At 43.4% G+C, this 26,662-nt stretch overlaps 1 protein-coding gene across 37 annotated transcripts in view; it reads left to right on the plus strand.

Moving 5' to 3' along the window:
- Positions 1 to 26,662, plus strand: part of Erc2 (ELKS/RAB6-interacting/CAST family member 2) — an 856,263-nt gene that overhangs the window by 646,838 nt on the left and 182,763 nt on the right. For 19 of the 37 annotated variants that reach the window (XR_383172.4, XR_001781112.2, XR_383171.4 and 16 more), the window contains 2 exons: positions 2,466 to 2,613; positions 4,109 to 4,237. Coding sequence is in view for 28 of the 37 variants with exons in the window: in XM_006518931.3 (XP_006518994.1) it covers positions 2,466 to 2,613; positions 4,109 to 4,237 (277 nt within the window). In the remaining 9 variants the exon portion in view is untranslated. Of the gene's footprint in view, positions 1 to 2,465; positions 2,635 to 4,108; positions 4,238 to 26,662 lie in introns of all 37 variants that reach the window. The other 18 variants (XR_001781113.2, XR_001781115.2, XR_001781114.2 and 15 more) reach the window with 2 other exon arrangements.

The following is a 26,662-nucleotide window of genomic DNA, read 5'->3' on the forward strand; positions in this document are numbered from 1 at the left end:
ATGTTATTGGTGCTAACGCAGAGATCAGCATTAGCATGTTTGCATCTATTCCCCCTTGCAACTGCTCCTACAGAGACCAGATGACAACCTTCACGAAGATGTTTGTATTACAGGAGAACAACTCCAGTCTTAGGGTACTTGGATGCTTTGTAATAGGCAATGGCACGCTGGACCATTGCTCATCACTACGCTATGCCATATAAAGCACACTTTCCTTTTGACCCAGAGAGAGACCACCTATGTCCTTCACGGCTCATTGCTATACAACTTTCCTGGAAAGATTTATCAGAAAAAAAGACAATACTGTTGCTTCTAAAATGTGCAGAAATACAAGATTCCTGATGGACAGTTTCCCAGAAAACTTAATTTTTTCACAGGTCTCTAAGACTTTTATTTTAAATGGTTTCATATCGCTGTAAAGAGGTATTCGTAGGGAGAGAGCTCAGTTTACCACAAGCTTTCCAAAACTTGATCTCTTAAGTTAACACCAATGAAAAAAATTTATTTTTGATGTCTACTTAGGAAGAGATAGTAAAATGTTTTGACCTCCATGGTGTGTCTAGGCACATCAGAGAAAATGACTAATGTTGGAAGAGAATGGGAGATTTAAATAACGTATTTCTGCTTCCCTCCACATATATAGAAATTTGGTTCATTCAAAAACTTAAAATAAAAATGTTTGCAGTTCTCAGTCACCATTTTTTTTAAAAAAATGTATTTGTAAAGAGTCCATGAGTGATAAGACTTGGATATAAACCTGAGCACAGGGGCTCTCCCTTGGTTGGAGTCCACACAACCTCTCCAGCCCAGTATCTTAGAAAGCGTGTAATAGCAGAGTGACAAGAGCTCTGCCCTCTCAGGATACTCTGCCATCCCAGGGAAGCTTCTCGTGTGAGCTCTACCAATTTTTATTTGAAAAGGGGAAGCATTTCCTGGTATGTTTTACTCTTACAGATATCAGCCTGAGCCTCTGGCAGAAACTCCCACTGCCAGGCATTAGTAGAGGCCATAAAGATCTTACATATCCATGTCATGAAAATTTGGTTGGGAGAATAGTGGCCATCTTGTCCAAACATTAAGAAGAAGTCAATTCTGATGGTAGGGATAAGAAAATGCAGCCCAAGTGCATGACAAAGTTTTAGTCTTGAGACTTATATGCATGCACAATTCCCAATATTGAGGCTCCCCTGAAGCTATGAGGTCTTATGAATCATCTAGAGTAAACATAAACTGGCCCAAGTGGTAGGGACAGAGAAGGAATCCATAAACACACCCAAGAAAGTCCTTTGCTTGTCAAAAATTGTCCCAGATTATCCCAGGCTGCAATTTGTAACAAGTACATTCCTGAAAATAGACTCTAAAAATGGGAGAAAACAACTGAAGACTTCCAAATAATCAGAGGTCATAAGTAAACCCAGAGGGGAATGTTTACTATGTCAGACTATTTATTATTTCTCTCTGTGTGTGCACATGTGCACATGCATTAATGCACATCCTTGGATGCATGATGGTGTTGGGGGCAGCATGGAAGGTAGAGGACAACTTTGTGGAGCTGGGTTCCAGAAAACTGGACTCAGGTTTTCAGACTTGTGGCCCAAGTACCTTTACCTGCTGAGCCATCTTGCTGGCTCTAGGTTTCTTATTTTGAAGAAGAAGGTGAATTATGTTTTCAAAGTTTATAAAAATTTTAAAAATGAACACATCTATTGTAGAACTAATGTTTCTGATTTCCCACAGCTCCTTCTAGAACCTGGAACTGCCAAGGATAAATGAGGCCTTAAGTTTGAGAGGGTATCACAAGTAGTAAATATATATTCTCCTGTCGAGTGGCAAAGGGTACCATGGGAAAATCAGTATGATGTGACAGAATCCAAATGGGGATCAGGGCAGCAGGTGGGACATCACTGTGAGAGATGATAACTGGAGAAACTTCTCTGCAGAAGACACATTTGGACTGAAATCTGGAGGCTGAGGAGCTGTGTGTCACAGGCAATGCCTATGAAATGAAAACAACGGTCACATTCGCTAAATAAATTAAAAATGAGGAGAGTCTTGTAATGATCTCTACCTGAGATGGGGAGAACAATGTCATATGTAAAATCTCACTTGATAATGAATTTACTGCCTAGTTTTGTTGGGGGTGCCCTGGATACATAGAGCCTTGATTGGCAGATGATAAACAGGTTGATGGATGGATAGATGTTTATCTTGATCCCCTCCCATTTCTAACTTGAAGCTGTATTTATGAAGCCTTTGAAGAAACCCTCTCTCAGATGGCACAATGAGTCTTAATGAGTCTGACCCAGCTGCCTTGTCCGAGAGCAAAGTATACTGTTTATAGGTCCTTTCCACAAAGATAATAATGATGTGACTCAAGTGAATTACAAATGCCAATTATCTGAGGATGTGTTTTCGGTTTTGTTTCATTTTGCAAAATGGTATCACAATCATCTTTGTCTTACCAGACAGGAAGCGCTACTTGCGGCCATCAGTGAAAAAGACGCAAACATTGCCTTGCTGGAGTTATCTGCCTCCAAAAAGAAAAAGACACAGGAGGAAGTCATGGCTCTGAAGCGGGAGAAAGACCGACTGGTGCATCAGTTAAAGCAGCAGGTGGGGCGTCCTGCACGCCAGGTGTGTCTTGCTGGGTCTGGGGCCTCGGTGCTTTCCCTGGGGTTTGCCATTCTTCATTGTCTCATGTCCATTCTGCAGGCTCATGCAGCTACAACCAGGTAGGAGCCAAACAGCCTGCGCTGTTGCTGAAATACCATGTTCCTGCTTCTCTGTGTTGATGTGCATGCGGCTGGGCTTGTGTGGCCTGTGACTGGCACCGCTTTCCTTTCTTTTATATTAGCATCATCTTCGCAGAAATAGCTCTCGGCTCTCTTCCTTTCAGTAGTCTTGCATTTCTAATTAAATCCTAGAAACTCCTAATTGAACTCTGGGGACGATCTTTCCCTTCGATCTTGCTCACTTTCTGGGCTCTGTAAAGAACTCCCTTCATCTACTTCCAGACGTTCCCTTCTCTCTCTCCTTTTCCAGCTTTTGTTCTTTGGCTGTCTCCTCTAGCATCTTTCAGGGAGGGAGCATCTCCCAACTGTGGTCCCACTAGACTAGGCTTGGAGACCTGTCTGTCATGATTCATTATAATTTATAATCACCTGTTTAACCCCCATTATTCTTTATTTCCTTCTCTCTAGGCCATGTTGCTTGTCTTAGAGAAATGGAAGGCGTTTTAACTTTTACAGAAAGCTCTTTGCTTTGTGGAGGGGTTTCTGGAAGCAGCTTAGGTAGAAATCGTATCTGAGGTATACTGGAAAACCATCCCTAAAATCTACAGATGTTGTTTCTTATCCATACATACCTTGGGAGAGGACCAAGGTGTAGCTCAGCAGTAGAGAGAACTTGCATACTTCTATGTTCTCCCCCCAAAATGTGTAAAGGGTGGGGAAATCACTCTTATGTATGATGAGGACTTTGGTAAAGCGGTGGTCAAAGATATTCATTCAAATTCTTACTTTATAAAACCTATTCAGCTCAGTGGTGTGCAGCCTCATAAGGTGATAAGGTGGCCACCACATCTCAGCTAGAAGTTATGGCCCTGCAATGCTCCATGGCACATGGTTACCACATAGTGTCTACATTGGTTCACTTTGCCTGCTAAAATGAACTATGCTGAAAACAGTACCTTGGAATAAGCCTTCCGACTTTGCACAATACCAATGCTCCCCCTCCTCGGAAAGGAATAGACATTCTTTGGTGGTGAGCTTGAGACCATTTCCTGTAGGTCTGCCTTGCTGAAAGACAGAGAGAGACCACTGCCATGCCTGGGTACCTTCTCCTTGCAGAGGGAGGGTCTCAGTTGCTGCCAGACATTGGGGTCATTCCATAGAATGGCATGCCTTGCTATCACTGGCCCCCAGGCTCAGGAACCGCTTATATCCGACCTCTTTGTTTGGGGCTGTGCATCTTTTACACTGGGTTTTCCAATCACTTGGGTTTAGAAAGTCAAGATGAGCATCCTTTGCTTTTTTTTCCCCCCGATTCCTTCCCTGAGTCCCTAGCACTCTCCCCTCCTGCACCTAACCATTGTAGCTTTCTCCCACAGGTCTATAGGTCTAGGAAACATCCCCCGTGCTCAAATATTCCGTGCACTTGTGATGCTGGCTACAGCCCAGATTTTACGGCCAAGTACCACGGGTCCAGCTACGATGCATACATGGGCCAAAGGTCTCAGGTCAGTCAGCTGCTAAGGAAACACACCTCACTGTGGGGTGGGCATGCAGAAGACCTACCTCTTATCTTGACTATCACCTCATGTGCAGATTTCTAGGACTTGGCAGCCATGAAGTCTGGGAGCAGAGAAGATTGCATCATTTTATGATGCTCAGTATCATTGTGTGTTTTAGCTTTCCCAGTGATTCCAAATGTGGTGGCCACCATTCAGAGTCAAATAGCTTGGTCAGGCTGACAAGCCAGAGAGGGGCCAAAATGTTACTACCAATCACGGGGGCTTGTTTTTTTGTTTTGTTTGGTTTTTTTGTTTTTTGATTTTTGGTTTTTGTTTTTTTCCTATCTCTTAGGTACTTTTTTTTTCTTTATATCACCCTCTACTTTGTCAAGTAAGATTTTTCAAGCTGTTCTTTCTCTCTCAGCCTCATAAAAATGCATTCTCAGATGCCAGTAAAAACTGAGGGAAACTGTACAGAGTCTTCATTCTGAGACAGGTTCAGCTTGGAGATATAGGGTACTTGGATACCCTAGCTGTGTGACTTGGTCTCCTGCCTAGACTGAGGCAAAGTTGGAAGAGTTTTTATAAAGAGAAATCAAAGGAGGAGAGTAGACTCCTGATGATATGTTTAGCCTTGAAATCCTTCCTCCCATCCCACCTACCAAACAGTGATTTAAAAAAAAAACCCACATTTAGCTATCTTCGTTGAAAATGACTATGACTCTAAGAAAATTGATAATTTGCTTGTAAAGTCCATTCCATCTTCCATTTATCGAGTGTTTGCTGTGGTATGGGCTTTGGGTTCAGGGTCCCTCAGAGATTTTTTTTTCCCATTAATCATAATAGCAGCTCTGTACATATGAGCCAGAAATCTTCTCCCTTTTTAAAGTGGAGATCCAAGAATGTTAAGTTATATAGACCAAAGACCCACAGCTGGTAATATGTCTTAGGCTTATATCTTCCTCCTCTTCCCCCAATACACAAACCCTGCCACACACAGGAAGAAGTCCTGGGTGACAGGGGAAGGGGTATTTCTAGAAATAGTGAAGTTCCTATGCCTTCTGCACCTGTAGTAGTTGCTTAAATACCCATATCAAAACAATGTCAGCCTGGAGTTCTTAGGTTTAGTAAGTTTGATTGCATCGTAAGTCATGTCTAGTAGCTGTGAGCTTGCACCCTGGGCTAGGAATGAATCTAAGGTCTTTGCAGGTATTCACTCACTAAAACCCAATAACTAGAGCAGGGGGTGATACCTTTAGAAACAAGAAGATGATGTTTAGCGAGGAAAAGCACAGTGCTCAGATCACACAGTCTTAAGGGGATTTTCCCAAAGATATCCTGGCTTGAACTGCTTCCTTTGCATCCACTTTCTAGACTAGCTATCTGGATGGTTGTAGACTTCTCCCTGATCCTCAGTGGCTTCCTTTGTCAATCAGGCTAATAAACTGATTCAAAGACTTGAAGGGCAAGGTGTACAGGGTGCTGTGCATGCGCCCGGCACATAACGAGCGTTGTATGTATATACTCCAGCTATCCCTCCTGCTGTTGCCACGGCTGCCACAACAAATAATTATCAGCACTACCAGTCCTCAGTGGCACTTTAATTTTTATTGTACTGCCGTCACCCTGCACACAGATGGGAATTAAAGCTCACTGAGAACATACTTTTGAAGTGTGGTGGTGAGAGAAGACAGATACCAGCACCTAGCCTTCCTAGCTCCCTCCCCCTAACTCTCAAGCATTTGGAGAACATCAAGCAGACATGTCAAGTGCCCTAGACCCCAATCACAGTCCATAATGCTCATTAAATGTGCTTGGTTTGTGTGTGCAGCCTTTGGAGATAGAAAGCACCCAGGGAAGACGAGCCTCAGATCTCTCTTGTTTTTCAGTTCTTGCCTGGCTGGGGAGAACACAGCTCTCTCAGAGGCAAGGACGATGGAAAAGAAAGGAAGGCAGTAAAGCTTCCTGGTTCCTGAGATACACCATATTATATAAACTTACACATGGTGTTGTATGAACCATGTTATACAAACTTAGTTAATCTTCTACAGAAAGTCTCTCCACTGCCCTGTCCAATCCCAAATGTGTGTGTGTGTGTGTGTGTGTGTGTGTGTGTGTGTGCTTGCTTTGAGCCCAAGCACAAGTGCGTGCATGCACACACACACACACACACACACACACACACACACACACACACACATACACTCCTATTATGATTTTTTCCTCATCAGTAGCCATCCAGCTACTTTTCCTCACATTAGGTTCTCTTATATGTGCTAGGGATTCATCTCTTTTCCTACCATGATGAGAAAGGCAGCAACATCTTTTTTTTTATTTTGAAATTGATTAAACCAGTATTCTAAGAGGTCAAATGACTTAACCATCATCATACCACCCATCCCTGCAGGGCAGAGCTGACTTCCAAGGCTGGTGGAGTGTTATGACATAGCTCTTGCTAGGCTGATACTGAAGTGTGGTTGGCCTTCTTTAGCTCTCCTAAGGATTACAGTAAAGGCAATCTGAACCAGTGTACTCTTCACCTTGAACAGACCATTGGTCCTGCATTTCAGAGACGCCATCCACGGAAGCCAATTCTAGTTCCTCAGCTCATGAGGGAGAGAAAGGCTTGTTTTCCTTGCTGAGAGCAGGTGCCCTATAGGCATTTGACTTGGCAAGTGAGTCAAGTGCTTGATACAGAGTACTTACTGTGTCTAGAGTGTTAGACAATTTTGGAATATTAATTAGGAACTAAAATGAGTAAAGACACCCTCCTTATAGAACTTTATTTTAATCATAGAATAAAGGCAGTAAGCAACAAAATTAGAAACTACAGGATAAAAACAAAATAACATACAGACCAGTGTAAGGAAGAACAGGAAAGCAGTGGACTGGGGGAGACTGGGGTCAGAGAACTAAAATTAGGGTTAAGTGAGAAGAATTTCCTAAGGAAAGGGACTTGAGAATAGGTAAAGCAAGTAGAGAGGGATCCTTGCAGCCCTGAGGCAGGCACATTACATGGAAGGGTCAGCATGTGTACAATCCTTGGACAGGATTTGACTCCAAAAGCAGAGGGCAAACCAATAGGCTTCTGGGAGTGAAAAAGAGGTAAGCTGCCAGAGCTGAAGTGTGGCACATCAGATGGTAGTGGGCAACAATGGGGCATAGCAGGATGGAGAAAGCTATGTGCAGGGAAGTGAGCTATGCAGGACTCCTGTATAGGATCTGCTAAGAGACACCTGCTCTGGGCTAGAAATTGCCAATAATCACGAAGTGATTACTAACACAGCCCTAGAGCAGCGCTAGGTCCCTCCACAAGTACAGTTCAGCATCCAGTGTTGCAGCTTCCAAAGGTTCCCAGGGGGTTGGCTTGTGAATTTAGAAGCATTAGCACTTTCATTAAAGCTACAGTAAAGACTCATGCCAGTCTATCCCATCTCCCGAGATTTTCAGCTGATGCTAGAGCAAGGCCCTTTGGCTGAAGGCTCCCCACAGCCCTATGCCTACAGTCTGACTGCTGTGCCCCTATGGTGGTGTTGTCTGGGTCCAGAAGTATAGCAGGTGGGTGATCCAGCCATTCTTTGCATCAGTGAGCAGAAGAGAATCTTCCCTAAAGATGTCTCATTTTGTTCTCACCGCCCTTCAGCCTTCACTTCTGAAACCGTTGCTGATCTCTGCTTGACATCAGGATAAAGACAAACTGAGACTAGTGTTCTCTCTGCCTTGCACACACATGCCGATTCATCTGCCTGCAGCATGTTTCCCTCTTCCTTTACCTGCTCTTGTGTTTAGTGTCACTGCAAGTAAGACCTCTAGAACCTTCTCAAGGGCATCACATCCTCCAATTTGTCCCATTATACTATGCATGTGTCTATGCCTTTGCCCTTGTAATGGATGAAACTGTGCCTAGTTTGTGACCTCCAAAAAAAGATGACCTTGTGATCTTCTTTTGCTTGCTCTTTACCTCCAGAGTCAGCACAGTTGCAGACTTATAACAGTCTTTTATCAACCCCTTGTTGAGCATGTGAATGAGTGAGAGGACCACCAAGGTACCTTTTGAAGGAATGGTATCACATCCTCTTTGGAGAATATGCTTGTCCCATGCCCAAAGCATTTGATAGGGTGGCTAATCTGAGCCCTTTTCCAAATTTATTTACCATATTCTGCTTTTAACTACTTCCAGTGTCTTGAGTCCTTCTTGAATAAAATGTCATTCAGATCCCAGATGTAGCAGAGAATTCTCATTAGTCAGGGACCCCTCCATTCCATCTGTGGCAACTCCTGAGTGTCTCATAAATCAGTTTACTGAGAAATACCTTAACTCCTCCTGAACAGCTGTCAGGAAAGCCAGAGGTGATATGAAGTGAGTTCAGAAATTCCAACTATGCCTGACACTGCAAGCATCTTTATGATGCTTCTCGAGTGTTGACTTTGGGTCGTTTCTAGAAGAGAGCCAGGCAGATTAACTTTCTCTTTCTTGTTGCATTTTAAAAAACAAGAAGAAGGAGAAGGAGAAGGAGGAGGAGGAGAAGGAGGAGGAGGAGGAGGAGGAGGAGGAAGGAGGAAGGAGGAAGGAGGAAGGAGGAGGAGGAGGAGGAAGAGAAGAAGAAGAAGAAGAAGAAGAAGAAGAAGAAGAAGAAGAAGAAGAAGAAGAAGAAGAAGAAGAAGAAGAAGAAGAAGAAGAAGAAGAAGATGATGATGATGATTAGACATAGTATGGTAGAGGAGGCATTTGAATCAACCTAACTTTTTTCCCTCCCATTTCGGCTCCTTCACAAGCACATACCTCTAATGCTATGCCCCACCTTAAAAAAAAAAAATCTGGCTTCCAGATTTGTGCAGTTTGGGGAGTGGCTCTCAATTGGGAATGAGTTTTGTTTCTTGTTTGGGGGGGGGGTTGTTTTGTTTTTCCTCTAGAGAGTTCTAAAAATTATCGAAAATTACTATCTTTTGGTCTTCAGTGTCCTGAATCCAGGCCCAACCCCCAACTCCTTTCTTTTGCCCTTGAATAAAAGGACTGACTTCAAAATGATTAATTCTGAAACCATTGGATCTGCCTGCTGCTAAAGGGTTTTTGAAGAAAGCTTAAATCTAAATCTTACCCCCTAAGCCTTATTCCCAAATGTTCCCCTGTTGCTGGAGCACCAACAGGCACATCCTTGATGAAAATGCCTTTTTAAATGAGGGCCAGACACCATTGTTTAGTGAAAATTAGAACCAGCTTATTTCTCAGAACCAGTTAGAATACTTCTGAGATCAGAGATAGATTGAGCTTGGGTTTTGTTTTCCTTTCCTCCCAGATCTGGGCATCGCTCTGAGCCGTCAGGAAATGCACAGGTCAGTTGGGAGCAGGAAGGCGTTAGAGGAGAAGACAGGTCCACTCATTTGCTGCGGTTCCCCAAGAGTTGGCAAAGAGTGCCTGTGTCTCCGAAAACATTCAGATGGCTATGCCAGGCCATCACAGAATACTCAGTCTCCCTGCCTCCCCTGGGTTGCAAGTCAGGACTGTCTTCAAGGAGTAGCTAAACAGATATGGCCGTAAATGGCAGAGGCCACCCTGCAAAGGGTCCAGGAGAGATTCTCCTGAACTCAGGACCCTATTCACAACTGGATATGTGCATGAGTAGAGGCGTATTGAGGGGAAAGCCAGAGTCAACTCATTGACTAGCCAGGTCTGTTCCCGCCCACTGAACCAAGGAACTCTGCTGTCCACTTACATTTCTCTTGCATTGTATGTAGATGAGCATTACAGTTGATGAGGTAAGCACAGTTGAACAGCAGTAGAGGAGCGCCATGCAGTAGGGTTCCCATAGCCTCTTGTTGTGCTTGGATGCGCTCCAGAAAAGTTTGATTCGATCCCAGCATTGTAATGTATCACAGACCCACTCCAGATCGAATTGCCACAGTGAAAAAAGCATCAGTTGTTTCAGCAGACTCTCACTGGTTTAAGTTGTTCCTGGTCCCCTGGTAGGATGTAGCCACATCTCTAGCTTTCACTTCAATGCCTCATGTGTGTCCGAAGTATGTTCCAGAGAATGCCCTTAAAATATTCTCAGATCTCTTCTTCTCAGGTCAGAGGTGGGCTGTTCCCAAGGAGGTAAAACCTGGTGTTACTAAAACAAAACAAAACAAAACAAAACAAAACAAAACAAAAAACTTTCTTGTTAATATCCAGTATTTGGACAGGATTCTGGTGTGCTGCCCAAGCCTGGATAATTTTCTTCCCCTCAGCCGATGCCTCAACCCCAACACTGGGGAAATACATTTGGCCCACCAGTGTGAACCTAAGGATGTTCAAGGACTCTGGGGGCCAAGTGTTTTCTCTGTTATCATGCTTTTCTCTCCTTCTTAGGAGGGCATCTTCCCAGATCATGAAAGGGACTCTGGTTGACCATCTGTAGGTCTGATCAGAAAAATCACATTGTAAACAGTTAGCTCCTATCTCTAAGGATGGGTGGCACACCTGTGACATGTGTTGGCACTCTGGATTTGGAGCTATTGACCTCATCCTTGAGCACTTATGGTTTCTACCACCAGTAAAGTTGCCATTGGCTCCTGAAAGAGACAGGAGGACCCAGGGTCAGAGAATATTTGTAGAAGCAGAAATTTCAGAGTTGTCTGATGTCACCTGTCTTTGGTGACAAATGCCTGTGTAACTTAGATGCTCTCTGTTATGTTTCAAGGTTCCTAGACTAAGTACATCTAGTTGTCAGTGTTTAGTTTGGGGTACCCCACTTTTAAAAGGCTCCTGTGTTGAAAGCTTGCTCTCTAGCTGCCATTACTGGTAAGGAGTTGACTGGAACACAAGAGCTCTGCCTTCTTGTAAAACAATGGCCTTATGAGGAGGCAGTGGGGGAAGGTAGGGCTAGAACCTCTTTGAGGAAAATAGGTCAGTTGAGGATTGCCCTTAAAATACAAACCTTTTCTGTGATGTCCTGTTTGCATCTTGGGCACTGGGTGGGGAGCAACTCTGCACTATTTCTCCCTTTGCCAACAAAGGTACAGCCAAGAGACACACTAGCCAAGTTAATTTTTCCTCTTTTAAAACCATTTCTCTCTGGTATTTGTCACAACAACAAAGGGTTTAGCCTACTAGTTATAGAATGAAATATATGCTTTTAGTGTTTACTTTTGGCTTTCTTCAGTAGAATAGAGCAGCTTCACCAGTGTGCTAGCCAGCTTTTAGGAAAAGCAGGGAGCTGGGTGTGGTGGCATAGTTCTGTAATCTGGACACTTGTGGGAGGTTGCACTGGAAGGATCCTGAGTTCCAGGAGAGCCCTAGCCATATGTTTCACAAACAAAATAAAAATGAAATATGAACAAGGAGAATAGGAGGAGGAAAAGATAACACGTGTGTGGGGATTGGGTCTGAGCTGTTTGCCTACTGCATGTCAGTGATCTGAGTACCTATGTATGGGCTTAGGGGACCAAACACAGGTCCTCCTGCAGACACCAAGACCTCTCACATGCTATCTCTCCTTTCCTCCCTTCCTCCTACCCTCCCTCCCTCCTCCTCCTCCTTCTTCTCTCTCTCTTATTCAAATTGCACATCTGTGCTCTATTTTTAAACATTTATTCTTTAAGTGATAACGCATGTTTTACCAAGCCTCTTATTGGATTAGACATGTTTGAAATCCCCTCAACTTTAACCTCTTCATGACTGCCTCCAACGAAATGCACATTAGCCACCAGAGCAGAGCTAAGAGAAGTTTCCCAAGATGTTCCCAAGTCACCAGATCGATTCATAGGGGTCAAAAGACTACATCTGGGGTGCTGGGTTTCTTGAGGTGCTGGTGTTTCAAGGAGAAGGAATCTGACAGTCATATTGTGCTGACTTTGTGGGTCTTAGGGTGGCACTGCTTCCGGATGTCTACAGAGGCCATGCTCTTCATCATAACTTTCATGTGACCATTTTAGGCTGGAGTAATAGCTTAGAATGCTTACATTTAACTTAATGCTGGAGTAGGACATTTGGAATATATTCCCCCCCCCCCATTTAATCCTTGTGGAACCCTTGAAAACCAGGTGCAAATAATCTCCCTAGTGATGCCGAGACAAAGTAGTGGAAATGTGCAGGGCCAGTTATGGGGAAGGGAGAAGCAGGTCTCAAACCACACCGCTCACATGCTCTTCTTTTCAGAGGAGCTGGGGCGAAGAAAGAATTAGAAGCAGGGAAAGAGGAAGGGAGAGGAAGAGAAACACAGAAAGGTTTCCTACTGAATCTTCCCACTCATTCTCAGTCCCCCTGTCTGGCTCCAGCTGCCCCCTGAGGACCCGAGGCTTCCCTGTGCACACTAGAGAGGGTGGCGTATCCCTTCCTGGATACACAGACCTCTTCACAAGGCATTCCATCAGGACTTTTCAGTTTGGTGGTTTCCTGAGATTCTGGTACCTGCCTACCTGCCCATGGCCAGTAGGGTTTTAATCTCAGGGTAATTGCTTGGAAGACTTCTTTCTAGTTGGTTTTCCATCTTCTTTTTCTTTGTTTGACATTAATAATAATAATAATAATAATAATAATAATAATAATAATAATAATAATAATAATAGTAAAGGCTTCTCTTGATTCTGACATCTCTCTCCCTGTCCTTCCCCCTCCCCCACTCTCTCTCCCTCCTTAGTTCCCTCCCTGCCTGAACCCCTCCCTGCTCCTCATAATTAAAAGTCCTTTCAAGCTGTCTTCACCTTATCATTTCAAATGAATGGAAAAAAAAAAAAAACCCCAGCTTCCTGCCCTTGTGTCCTCCTGATGCTGAACTTCAAACTGGATGAAAAGCCCTTTTCACTTGCTTTGTGCCTCGCCCCTTCATAATTGTGTTCAAGTCACACTCAGGCTGCCATGGATGTGAACTGTTCTGCAAATCAGTCTGTACTTCCCTGGGCTTCAGACACACAGACACGGACAGACAGACACCAAGCAGAGAACTCTAGGTAGAGCTGAGCTAAATTCCCTTCCTGTTTACTTGATTCCATCTCAAGAAGATGCAGAGTGTGTTATTGGTTGTTTTTGTTTGTTTGATTGGTTATTTTGTTTTGGTTTTCTACAATAAGCTGAAACACAAATGTACAATTTTCAGATTCATCTTTGATGGATTTTACTGCTCAGAGACTATGTTAAAATTTAATCATGGCTTCATTGTGTTTCAAAAGTTCCTATATGAACTTTACCATGGTAGGGAACATATAAATAAATATTTTGACGTAGAAATAACATGTGCTCATCAAAAAACAAAAAAACTTCAAAAAATGTAAAGAAAAAAATCCCAAATTACTCATAACCTCAGCACTCAGAAGTAACTGTCATTAAGATTTATAGTTTCCTACATTCCATGCTCTGTGCACATCTGAGTGAGTACTCGACCCCCTGAAGAATGCAGATCTCTCTTATCTCTTTTCGCATTTATTTTGGGTGTGTTTCCCGAGTCCGTGAAAGCCATCAGAAGAAGATCCACTTTCATTATTCCCCTACACTGGGGATTTTACTTTGTTTCTAGTTTGTACTTTTATAATCATACTATATAATTGAACACTTGAATATGAAGCCTTTTAAAATTATGTTCCTTAAAATTACTGCTCCCAAATTGACTTACTGGCCAGGGTTGTTTATTGAGGATTTTGGAGAACTGAGAAGTAGCTCTCTCCTACAAACACACCTGTCATTTGCTAAGGCTTAACCGGCCAACAACTGCTTAATGCTGATGGGCTGTATTCTAAGCACACAGCATTTTAGGGAGGTTTTCAGACAGGGTGTAGGAAAGCAAGTATTAATTGAGCATGTACTATGTTCCTAGGACTGCTCTGGACTCTGAGGATGCTACAGTGAGCAAAACAAACAAAACCTCTAACCTGAGGGAGTTGTCGTCTAGTGATGGGGACAAAAGAGAGAAAATATAAATGTGAAACGTGAGGTGTGGGGTAATGGTTGGTATGGTGGTGAAAAAAATAGTGGTGCTGTTATCTGAACACCTTCATGGTGGAGGTGCCCTGAGATAGATACATTGAAAGAAATTTTATATTAAATAAAGGGTGTTCCATGTAGAGCATTGTGTGGGGTGGGAGCACTCATGTGGAGCACGGTGCAGGGAGGGAGCACTCAGTGAATATACTTAGCCAGAAGGATTGAGTCTGTTCTTCAGTCTACTCCCAGAGTGCAGTTGCTGAATTCACAAGGAGGGGGAGCCAGAACCCTACAACACCACTGTTAAATGAGATTTGTTGTTGTTGGTGTGTGTGTGTGTGTGTGTATTCTAATGCATACAACAACCTAAACTTTACTATCTTGTCTCTGTCCAAATATGGTCATTAGGAAATGCCTGTTGTATACAACCAGCCAAGTCTGCATCCTAATGATCCTTGACAGGGTCTGGGAATGGAACTGTGTGCAAAGGTTACAAGGTCAGATAAGAGGGAAAGCTATGAGCCCAGAAAACAATGAGAACTCACAAGAATGACACCTCAGAAGGCCAAAATACAGGGCTCTGATTAACTGCTCATCTAGTGGCTGCCTTACTTCCCCTTTCTCTTGGGCAACCACTCTTAGATTACAAACACAGCTTGCTGGCTGACCATCAACTCTGCCTTCTGTGTGCCAGGAGTAACAGGGAGACAGAGGTCATGAAGCCAGGCTGTGCCTGTTGTCAGGCTTCCTGGGCTTTTTTGGCCCTGTGGCTGACCTTTTTAAAAGTTTCAATGAGGGGCTAGAGAGATGACTCAGTGGTTAAGAGCACATACTGCTCTTCCTGGAGACCTGGGTTCAAATTCCTAGCATCCACATCAGGTAGCTTACAACTGCCTGCAAACCCCAGCTCCAGGGGGAATCTCATACCTCTGACCACTGTGGGCACTTATATTCATGTGCACATACCCAAAACACACAGACACATACATACATACATACATACATACATACATACATACACACACATAATTAAAATAATATAAACAAATCTTGTTTCAATGAAACAGGATGGCACCTCATCAGGAAGGTCCTGGCAGACATGGAAATTTCAGAATCTAGAAGTGGACCTAGGATGTGGGGTTCTTGTCCAGTTCTGATCCCAGCACTCAGTGAAACGTGGACAGCGCACTTTACTTGTCTCTTGGAGGCTCTATGCCTATCTCTAGGCAGGGATGGGCCACCAAACTCCCAGCTCCTCAGAGCTTTGGTGGTCTGAGATTGTCTCAGCACAGGCACACTCATGACACGCAGGACACCAGAGAGCTGACTGTGACTTTGAGGGTGCCCAGGCCAGGGGCAGTTTTGCTTTCATGGTACTTCCAGTTGAGTAGTGAGGATACATCATTTGCAGACCATTAGCTCAGCTAACATTTCTTAAATAAACACAAAGCCAGGCTCAGAGGCATCTTCTTGGTTAACTTATTGCAGTCCTCACAACAATTGGCAGATGTTACGTCATCACGGGGCTCTGTTTGCCGGTGAGTAAGGTGAGGAGTGGCGTTGCTGAAGCATGGTGTTGCCGAGCCAGTTCGCCAGTTCAGCTGCTCTGTACTGAACTTGACCCATCACTTCTTTTCTTCCCTACCAGAATTCAGTTGCATCTTCCTTATAGCCAGTCTTGGAAGAGTCTAGATTTCAATGATAGTAGGGAGTAGGGAAGGCTTCAAAGCTTACTCCTCTGGCAAGTGTAATCTGGACTCACCTCCACTTGCTAATTGGATAAGAGTGAGCAGATCAACTTGCCTTCCTATAGAATGGGTCCATTGTTTGCCACCTGACTCACAGAGGAGAGTTATTTAAAACATTTCCTGCAGGACATGATTCTTAGCAGCTGTGAGGGCTCTACAGCTGTGTGGAATACTGGTCTTAGTCCTAAAATGTGAAGGTGGAGCTGCCGTGTGCTTCTACAGAATGTAAGGCTGTGTTTGTAGGTTGAGCCCAGTCTCTACTGAGCCTATCAACATAAGCCAAAGTCCACTCTTCTCTGACCAATGAGGAATTTGGGGTGGGGGGGGGTGCCAGACCATGAGTTATCAGCAGTACCACAAATGAAGCAAAAAGAACACACATTGTCTTTTTTTAAAGAGCCCAGATTAGGATGGTGCTTTCTCTTCTGGCAAAGGAACGTTCATCTCTCCCACCCCTGATCATACGTGTCCAGGCAGTAAGAGGCCTATTGGGCCAAGGCCTTGTGAGGCCTTTTGAGCTGGGATTTGGTTTGCAGGAAGAGCCTCGAGATCCTAAGCTTTCTAGTGATGCAACCCTTGGTGAGGCAGGGGAGCAAAGAGTTGTTGTTTTGGAGAGTGAAGTGATATTGCTAAGGGTTTGTTTTTTATGAAGCTGGGACACTCAAGTGTTGCTGATTTATCTTAATAGCAGATACTATGAGCAAAGGTCCCAGTTGTCTCTTTGTGCTTTTGGCAAGTCTAATGCGAAATGGAGTGGAACAGACCCAACCAAAGCTGCTAGCCCAATGTTTAGGAGTCTTAAGCTTCCCTGCTTTAAATATAGGGTTTAGAGTTGCTTGTCGAGCCTTCCAAGCTGCAGGTGGACATGCCACTCTGGCCAGAGATAAAGAGGGCTTCATCATCAAGCTTCCTGTTTCTAGAACAACAGACTTAGACTTGCAAAGAATTGGCCATTCTTTTCACTCTGGCAGTTGGATCCCTGAAATCAGTTGCCAGTTCTGGATCATGGGTGTTACTGCTGTGTAAAGAAATTTTCTTTTGTCACAGGAGGAGCCTTCAGCTTGTCATACACATGATAAGAATTCCCAGAGGACACAGTGACAATAGCTTCTGAGTCAGCACTGGAAGGAGACCATGCTAAACCCAGGGCCTCAGAAGTTGGAATATAAATTATGTTGAAGCCACGTTCAGTGCTATAACATGCACTAATTCCTATTAGATATGGATACGTTCTCATGGCTTAATTTGGCATATTGAATCCATTCTTCAGATTCTCTTTGGGGACAGGAAAGGAAATACACAACTCCACTATAATTTTTCTTTTGTTTCTTTAGAATGGGACATAATTTTTTATTGTTAGCTGGTGGAAACGGATGAATCACAGCCAACTATGGCTCACCCCCACAGGAGGGAAGTATCAGGCCATGGCTGAGAATGTTGTCTTTGAAACAAACCAGAATATCTGAGTTTTGAAATTTCTTCCCACTTTAAAAAAGAAAAAGAAAAAGGAAAAAAAAAAAAAAAAAGACCAGACCAAGCTGTTGAGAAAATGAAGGTTCTTACCAAAGACCAAAAGAGTGGATGAAGCAGAAAGCCATAGCTTGTCTGAGGAACATGTTTGCAGGCTGTGTGACAAGTCCACTTAATGGCAACTCCATGAGCCCAGAGGAAGTCAGCCAGGAGCAGACAGAGTGGCCTACTGACCTTGGTCTTTGCTTCTTTCAATGAAAGGGCCCAAAGCTGGCTGTAAGCCCAGCATTCCACACTCCTGAACCAGGTCATTCACTTAGGCAGCACCTCAGGCACATCCTATCATTTTGTTCTACTCCTGGTGAATCCACCAAAAAAAAAAAAAAAAAAGCTTGGAAATAGGTTTTCCTCTTTTGGCCCCAGACAGTTGCATCCTGAAAACCACTGTTGAATATCTCAAATTGCTTGGGTCGGAAGCAATTATCCCTCTCCTTTTCTTTGATCAGCATCTCACATAGTTTGGCGGTCAGTCACTCTTAATGCACTGGAATCTACTGAACTGGATGGCTCTGTCCCGGCTTGGGGGTTACTGAATCGCTTGGAGTTATAAGTGCAGTTATTTGAGTGGGATTGTTGTATCCATGATTATAATGTACTCTTTGTTGCAGCAGAGGTACTTGGTAGGTTTTATGAGTTAGGGATCCTCTCGGACAAATCTACAAGGAGAAGCAGGTAGCTCCTCATCACTGCTTGTCTGGAGAGTAGTCACAAATGGCCTCGTATCTGTACCTGCTCTTCAGCTTCTCCCAAGAACAGAACCCCAAATTATCCCCCTATCTCCATATGAAAATGAGACTTGCAAAGACAAAAATAGTTCCTGTGCACTATATGCAGACTCAAATTATTTTTGAAGGTTCTCTGGAACCAAGGTAAGATTAAAACAAACAAACAAACAAACAAACAAAACCACTCAACATCTCTTGTCCTGCTGATTGATTTGTGGGACATGATCCCTTACCTAGAGACATTTGAAGTAGAGCCTTGGTTCTCACTTGCATTTTTATACAGTTATTGTGCTTTATTTAAAGTCAATCTCAAAGAAAACAAGAGACAGCAGACTTGTCATTTTGGTAGACTATAACATTCTTTTGAAATGTTGGTGGGATGTTAGTATGCCAGCTCTTTTATACTGGTGAACTGCAAAAGAGTTAAACTGGTTCTAGCACAAAGCAAACAGAAAGTACCATGCATTTTCTTGGGGGCAGAGCTGGTACGAAATCATGCCAGTCTTCAGACCCAAGGTCTTTATGATTAAGAAAGCTTCACGCCCTCTGAGAGGCATTGCTGAGGAGGAAGTATGAGAATTTGAAAGGGAGAAGAGAGACATATTAAGCACGGTGGTTTTGAACGTCAGTTTCTCAGGGCTTCCATATGGTGCCTCGTATATAGACAGATAAAAAATAGCTACATTCAGAATTGAATCAAAGGTTCAGTAACTTCTGCTTGGCCACACACCTACCAGAGAAGCTCAGGACTTCTGACTCTACTTCTAAGTCTCTTAAGTCGCCAGGATACTCCAAGTTACAGCAATTAAAAAGAGCACATCTTGAGCTCAACTATGGTGAAGCTAAAGAACCTAGTTTTGTGGAGAGGGCTATTCCTGGCTAGAGAACTCCCAAAGTAGAGCTGATTCTGTATATATTGCAATTAGGGACAGACCATCTTCAAGAGAGACTCTATGGATGAAGCTAGAAAGAGCTAAGTGGTTTAGAGAGAAAGGGGTTGGCCCTGCTCAGCAACTGAGCCATTTCTAGCTGATACACAAGACAACAGGGAATCACTCTGCTCTCTCAAGCAAGTGTGATGTGAAAACTGTCAGCACAGAGCAAGCTTGGAACCAGAATTTTCAACTAATGATAAAATGTCTCCTGAGATATTAGGGTCATTTCAGCTCATGAGAGCTTGCTGAGTCTTAGACACCGCCCAGGGCATGTCCTCATCCCGTATAAACTTTATAGAAGTCAGTTGGGTATGGCTTGGCTCTTTTGTTAAGGCACCTCCACCCAGTCACCCCAAGAATAAACTAATAGCTTCCTTTCCTTATGCAATTATAAGATGTGGGTATCTGAAGGGTTTTTCTCTGTAATGCAAATGTCAAATAAAGTGTTCCATAAAGTGTGAGATTCAGAGAGAACCTTGGTCCATAAACCTTAAAATGCTGGAGAACTAAAGACCTAGTTTATTAACAGTTTCCAACTCCTGTCTGCTCTTGAATCGTCATTATGGTACATTATTCTCTAATGGGATTTTTTCCAAAAATAGTGAAGGGGAGACCCCAGTGTGCCACTTGATTTTGTGTGTTCTCTCTTTGTTGTTGTTTTGTAGTATAATGTCCCCAGGCACATGCTACTTCTGAGCTGTAATTACACTTTTAACCCAGCCCTTTATGTCTGGGTCCTTAATGTCCAAGCTCCTATATAATTACCATGTTGACTGTGTGGGAATGAGACAAATATTTCTTGCATGACTTTACCCTATACATTACTATAGTGCTGCACTTGGGAACTTCCTGAGCTTGGAGCTGTACTCGCAACTTGAAAAGACCCAGCAAAGAGATTCCTAACCTCTGGCCCACAGTGCTGAATTCAGATGGGCAGTGACTTGATCCAGATGAGGTCTCCTGAGCTCTTGGGGGAGGATTTGAATTTGGCACTGGAACTTTGGTTCTGAGCCTGACATGGACTCGGGGACACTTCCTTCTCTAGCCAGCTGTGTGTTTGTATCTCTAGCCATGCCTCTCCTTACAGTTTTGAAGTATGAATTCTTTAGTATTTGAAAGGGGCCAGATTTCTAACTGAGACCTCCTGGAGGAAGTCCCTATATTTTACCAAACTAGAAAAACACTGGTGATGCTGGTTGCTAAGAGACATCAGAATTTGGAGGAGCAGGGGGAAAAGGGGTGGGACTGTGGCCATTTAGTCAGAGGCTAGTCAGGGGGCTCCATTTGATTCTGGATTGTCTTAGATCACTAAAACAGAAGACACCAGAAGCCTGGGTCCTTGAAAGTTAAGCTTCTCCGTCTCGCCCCAAAATCTAAATCCTGTCTTCTTCAGAACTGAAATGCTTACCATAGCATTTCATAATTCAAGAAGCAATTTCCATTTCTTCATCTTTTTGTGTACCGTATGAACAAATCATTGTGATTTTATGTATCATTTCCTGACAGGTATTAAATGTCTACATCTTATAAGAGAGAATAAAGGACAAAACATAGTCTTGAAATCTAAGTATCTAGCAAAGATCATCAGTATTTTGTGCTTATATTGTGGAGCCTTTCCCTATGTGGCTGAAAAACTACATGTACACTTAAATACTGTTCGATATGAACAGCTTATTTTATAAACCAGTTTTATTTTCTTCCCATTCAACTCTACGTTATGCTATGTTTTTCTTTTAATAAATATAAATATATATCACTCTCTTGGAGGGTTGGTGAGTATTCCACTATAGCAATAATGAACATTCAATCATTTGATAAAAGAAATTTTGATCATTTAACATTAAAACCTCTTTAATTGACCCTGTGATTAACATTTCACCAACATCCCCTGCCCTGAGTACAGCTTCTTCTTCATGAAAAAATGTTGGAGTGAGCATGCAAACACACACACTCACAGTATCCATAGTTTGAATATAGAGTAACAACCCAAATAGCCATTGAGAACATTTGTACCAGTTCACAGTGGTAGATTAAGTCTGTGTGTGTGTGTGTGTGTGTGTGTGTGTGTGTGTGTGTGTGTGTATGACTAACAGGGAAACTGGCAATCAGGATAAAAGTTTGCTGAACTATATTTAATGAGAATTTAGCATTGTACAAGAGATGCTTAGAAAACATAACCTCTGGACCTTATTAGTATGTTAAGTGTCTTTCAGTAGTGTTCAGTGAGAATATATGTAAAAGCTCAGGTCCAGACTGTATTCTAGAAATTATTTCTTAAGATGAGTTCCTCTGACCTAATAGTGCCCTTGTGTGTGTCAGAGTACAGACAGTACTAAGAGAGAGGATGTGGCTAGTGGAGAGGACTTCAAGCGACGAAGTTAGAGCAGAGATACGTAAAACAACTTTATTCAAATATCCAAAGATACAAGGTCTTTCCCTAAACTGGAAAGAGCAGGAGTGGGACAGCTGCCTTCCAATGAAACTACAAAATTCCAGGTAACTACAAGACCAGGAGACATCATATTTAAGCTGTTTAATAATTGTCTCCCGAGGTGCTTAGTTTCCAATCTCTAGTGGCAATGTGTAAGGATTAGGTCACCATCCGGGGACCATTACAAATAGAAACCCCACCTGGAAAAAAAAAAATTGTGCTATGTTCCTTTTCCCAGTGCATATATAGTGAGTGGCTGGACATGCACAAGACACTCCCATGGGTGAATTAGACTTTATCAGAACTCAGAGGTCTTTTTTGGAGAAGTTTTATCTTGACTAATAAAGCCATAAGTCCTAATAGTCTATAGACAACCACCACCCATCCCAGATATAGCTTAAAGAAAAGAGGGTTGGCTGCATCCTCCTCACCAACCAGTTGATGCCCTCCTGATCCTGTTTATTTCAGGTGAGCCCATTAGACACTAGTGTACCACAGTAAGGAGAGTTCTGCCATCCCGGAGCCTCTGCCCCTTGCATGCCCCCAAGTACCTCTCCTTCCATCCCTTTTTCTTCTTACTTCTGCTCTGCTCTTTCTGAAATCAGCCCCACGGGTGTCCATAACAAGTACAATTCTTCTCAGTAGAAAGTAAGAAAGTCTCTTCCAAGTGACCCAAAAGTGGAAAAGAACATGAGCCGTCTCTAGCTGATGAAAGAGTAATGGCCGCCATGTGAATCAGGAGGTTCTCAGCTTAAGTTATATAAGGGAAACATAGTTACGGGATACTTTCCCATCTACAAGATATTTGAAGATGAAAGGGGTTTAAAGAAAGCTCATCTAAGCACAGTCCAGGGAAAGAGGTTCAGCCTGGATGTTGAATTTGGTGATATCTTCCCAAGTTTAAAATGTTTATATTCTATTCCAGGGATATCACTTGAATCTCTCTTTTCCTAAAGTATTATGGAAACAGCTGTGGTATGTTGAAGCATCCATCCTTGTTGAGAACAAACTCATGTCAGAAGGCAAGCTGTTCCCTTGCCAAAGTATTCTTTAAAGTATTACTGGCAAAAGAAAAGCTGAAAATCGCCCAAATGTCCATAAGTGATTGATTCTGTCTGTGTTTACTGTATGTATACTATAAAGCAGCCAATAATGTAGGGTTTTTGAGTCATCTCTTTAAATTAAATGAAGATCTCTGGTCTCCCAGAGTCTCCATACTAATGCATTGAGGTAGGACTAGCAAGACATAATGGACATTTGCTTTATTCAATTGCTTGATCTATTTATAATGTGTATGATATAAATTGTGTGTGCATATGTGTGTGGGGTGTACATGCAAGCAGAGGCCAGGAGCAGATGTCATGTGCCCCGCTGTATAGCTTTGTGCCTTATGCTCCATGACAATTCCTCTTATGGAAGCAAAGCTCTGTTTTCAGTTGGGCTGGCAGGACAGCAAGCCCCCAGGATCCCTTGTTTCTGGCTCCGTGCTGGTGTACAGGTGCACACAAGACTGTGCCCGGTGTACATGGCTGCTGGACTCTGTACTTGGATCCCCCTGCTTATCTAGCAAGTGAGCCATCTCCCAAATCCTTCTGTTTTCTTGATACTTTAGTTTACAGAGTGTGAAAATGCCTGTTTGCTTGCATTATCCAAACATTTCTAGTAACATTAACCAAGAAACATCAGAATCAGGATTTTGAGGTTTTCTCTCTTTTAATCAGCTTCTGGGCCTGCTTAGTTTTATTACTTGCCTATGTGACTTGCATAATATAAAAACCTCTGGGTATTAAAAAGGATACAGAATATAAGAGTAAATCAATATGCCCTTAGAGAAGCAAGTCGCCTATTTCAAGTGAAAAAGGACAATTCTTTAACCTCACTATAGCCACCAAAAAAAAAAAGACAGTGACTAGTTAGTTAATAATAGTTAATACTGTCCAGAAGACAGTGACTAGATAGTTAATACTGTCCAGAAGACAGTGACTAGATAGTTAATACTGTCCAGAAGACAGTGACTAGATAGTTAATACTGTCCGGACTGTGGAGATGGAATCAGAATTCATACTACAGTGCTCAGAACACACGACTGTGTCTTCAGGTTGGACGATGGTAATAGAGGCTTTAGGCAGGGCAGACTTGTCCTTACTTGGAGAGCAATAGGAAGGCAGACAGAAACTGTGCACAGCCCACAGACAAGAGTCCTTGGCTCAGTCCTGATTCTGTCAGCGATGACGTTCTTCACCCTTTGGAAGCTTTGGCCCCACCTCTAAGTGAATTTTCTTACTTAAAAATGTATCCAACCACTAACAGTTAATGACCCTGTATTCTGGGAAGCCCTTGGTGGTAGGAAAAGGACTTGAGACCTTAAAATGCTCTAGAATCTTCAAGAACAACACCCCCCTTCTCCAGTCAAGTTTCCCTGGGTCTGTGAGCATACATGTATCACATGTGTACTTGAATCTCTATTTTTGGTGTATGTCCAAGCTTTGAGCTTGTGCTATTTCATTTACAGGGCTATAGGAAGCCAGAATGGGGGGGGGGGGTATTTTTTAAAAGGTAACTAAGAGAATATTTTTAAGGTACCCATTTGATGGATGTAATATGATATGTTAATGAGGAGACTGAACATGGTGGGAGGAGAATTCCCCTTCCATTCCTCTCTTTTAATTGGATTTCTGTCAAATTCACAGGCCTAGGCCTGGTCTCTAGTTTGGGGTGGTAAGAAATAGAGGAGGAGATGTAAGGTTACAGATGAGACACCATGTTTGCGTGCTAGAGGAATGTGTCAGCTAGGAGGAGCCTCCAAGACCTGCAAGTGATGAGCTGTCTTGCTTGATCATCTGTAAGGGCCTGTGAAAACCCACCCTGTGTGGAATAAGGGACCCAGACTCTCCTTCCACCTAGGACTGAATCAGTCCTAGTCAGTGTGGGTTCGTAGTGTGCCATATAAAGCCAGCAAGAATATCCCAGTTCAAACAGAAAGAAGGGACTCCTAGCCAGCTAGCCACCATGGCAAGTTACTGCCTCAGGGGAGGCTTCGGAGCTTTGGTATTTGGGACACTTGCTGTGAGTTTTCTCTTCCCATTTGTTTTCTGACTGGAAAATGGATGAGCCTGTTCACATTTCTTCCTCTTCCTTACCCAAGGTGGAGACCAGCTAGGACAGTGACTTGCTCCTTGTCTAAGGCACTAGCTATGTGTGGCTCCCTCTGAGTCAGTCTCTCTGTGTCTATGTGTTTCTCTGTGTCTCTCTGTGTCTCTGTCTATCTTTCTGTCTCTGTCTCTGTCTCTGTCTCTCCCTCTCTCTCTCTCTCTCTCTCTCTCTCTCTCTCTCTCTCTCTCTCTCTCCCTCCCTCCCTCCCTCCCTCCCTCCTGGCATGGCCAGCACCTCTACTACATGTGTGCCCTGCCTCTCTCACAATGTCCTCCCCCACCGCCTTATGCTGTCATTACTACTTCTGAAGGGTTGACGTGGTCTTAGGTTTTGCCTTTCTGCCTGGCCACTTTCAGGACTGGGAGCAGGTCCAGATGGCATCGTCTCCCTGTTCAGCACAAGTGTCAGAGCCTCTGTGGAAGAATGTCCCACTGCCACAGAGCCGTTCTTCTGGATATGCTCATTTTCTTTGGGCTGCTATGAATGTCTGGTCGCTACTCTCAGAAATGCAGACCAAGGCTGTTGCCTTACTCTTTCATCCTGCTGATGGCTTCTCAAGTCATCTTGAGGACCCCCTTCTCTGTATCTTCAGAGCACAAAGGTGTACTTTCCTTAGATGCTCTCACAGAGGTGGGCACTATAATTTAGTAGAGTTCATTTTAAAGTAAATATGTAACCATTAGAGGGCCCTGTCCTCTCTGGGACTCTTCTGTGACATCTCCTTGGGCTCCTGTTTATTTATCTAGATCTCCCTCATTTATCTTAGAGTATCAGGGCTGCTTCCTAAGTTGCAGTTGATCACTCACTCAGCCTCAGGGCTCCTAGCATCAGTGCCCATCTGGTGGCCTGGCCACTTCCGTTGTGCCAGGCCCTAAGGGCATCCTTTGGCTTTCATCTCTGGATGGAGATAATCTGGTGGGAGAGATCTCAGCCAGTGAGGACAAATATTTGTTGATTTATGCACTAAATGAAGATCCCGGCTTTCCTCATCACCACAAATTTAATCTAAATCATAAAACATACACATACCAGTATCATTTCTTCCTTCTTCCTTCCTCTTACCACTTCTCCTCTCCCATTCCCCCATCCCTCACCCTCTTCCTTGCTTTTCCCTTCCTCCCTTGGTAGCTCTTGTGCCCTCTTTCTTCCTCCTCCTCTTACTTTTTCGTCTTCCTTCCATCCCTTTCTCTCCCTCCTCCTGTCCTCCTTTCTTTCCAACTAATTTTTTTAATGATATTTGATCTCACAGTCTGCTTTGTAGAGAAGCTCGGAACAGACCATGCCCAGAACCCCTCGCAGTTGAGTAGAAGAGTCCCGGCTTTTTCTGAGACCCTCTATTGACTCTCGGGGTTGAAACAGTTTAGATTCCACATAAAATATGTGTTGTTTACCCAGGCTCTTCATGCTCTGCATACTGTTACAGTCCTTGAGGAGCTTGTCAGTGACAAGTAAGATAAATGAATGAAGAGGACTTTACAAGTGTTTAAAAGCTAAGTATAGCATGTGCTGCCCACTACTTAATTCGACAGACCTGCGCTCAGCTTGGTAGCTTGATGGTGGAAACTTCTAGGGCCTCCCCCTCCCCCACACACCACTGCAGGGACCAGCTCTCAGGATGTTAGGAATTCCTTGGTAGTCTGCAGTTGCTAGCACTTTAAGTTAGCCAGATCTAAACCTCTGGTGCTGGGTTGGAGCATCGAGGGGCAGTAGGGATTGCTGAGGATGGCTTGTGAGCTTATACCAGAGCTAGTGAACAGCACACAGTCCTTTGAACCTTGCGGATTGCAGAGAATGACTTGTGAGTTTACAGTAGGGTTAGTCAGCAGCACGACACTCCTTTGAACCTCAGACAAGACTTTGTGGATTTCATCCTTCTCACCAGGAACTTTAAACTCCTGTGAGCTGCTTCTCTTTTATGCTCGGACTGGAGTTTCTCCAGAAGCCCAGCTCACTTCCAGACCAAACTTGATTTTTTTCCCCTTTTTATGAAGGAAGCCAATCCACAAAGGTTCAA

This window comes from Mus musculus, chromosome 14, assembly GCF_000001635.26.
Source record: "Mus musculus strain C57BL/6J chromosome 14, GRCm38.p6 C57BL/6J".
NCBI classification, from domain to species: domain Eukaryota; kingdom Metazoa; phylum Chordata; class Mammalia; order Rodentia; family Muridae; genus Mus; species Mus musculus.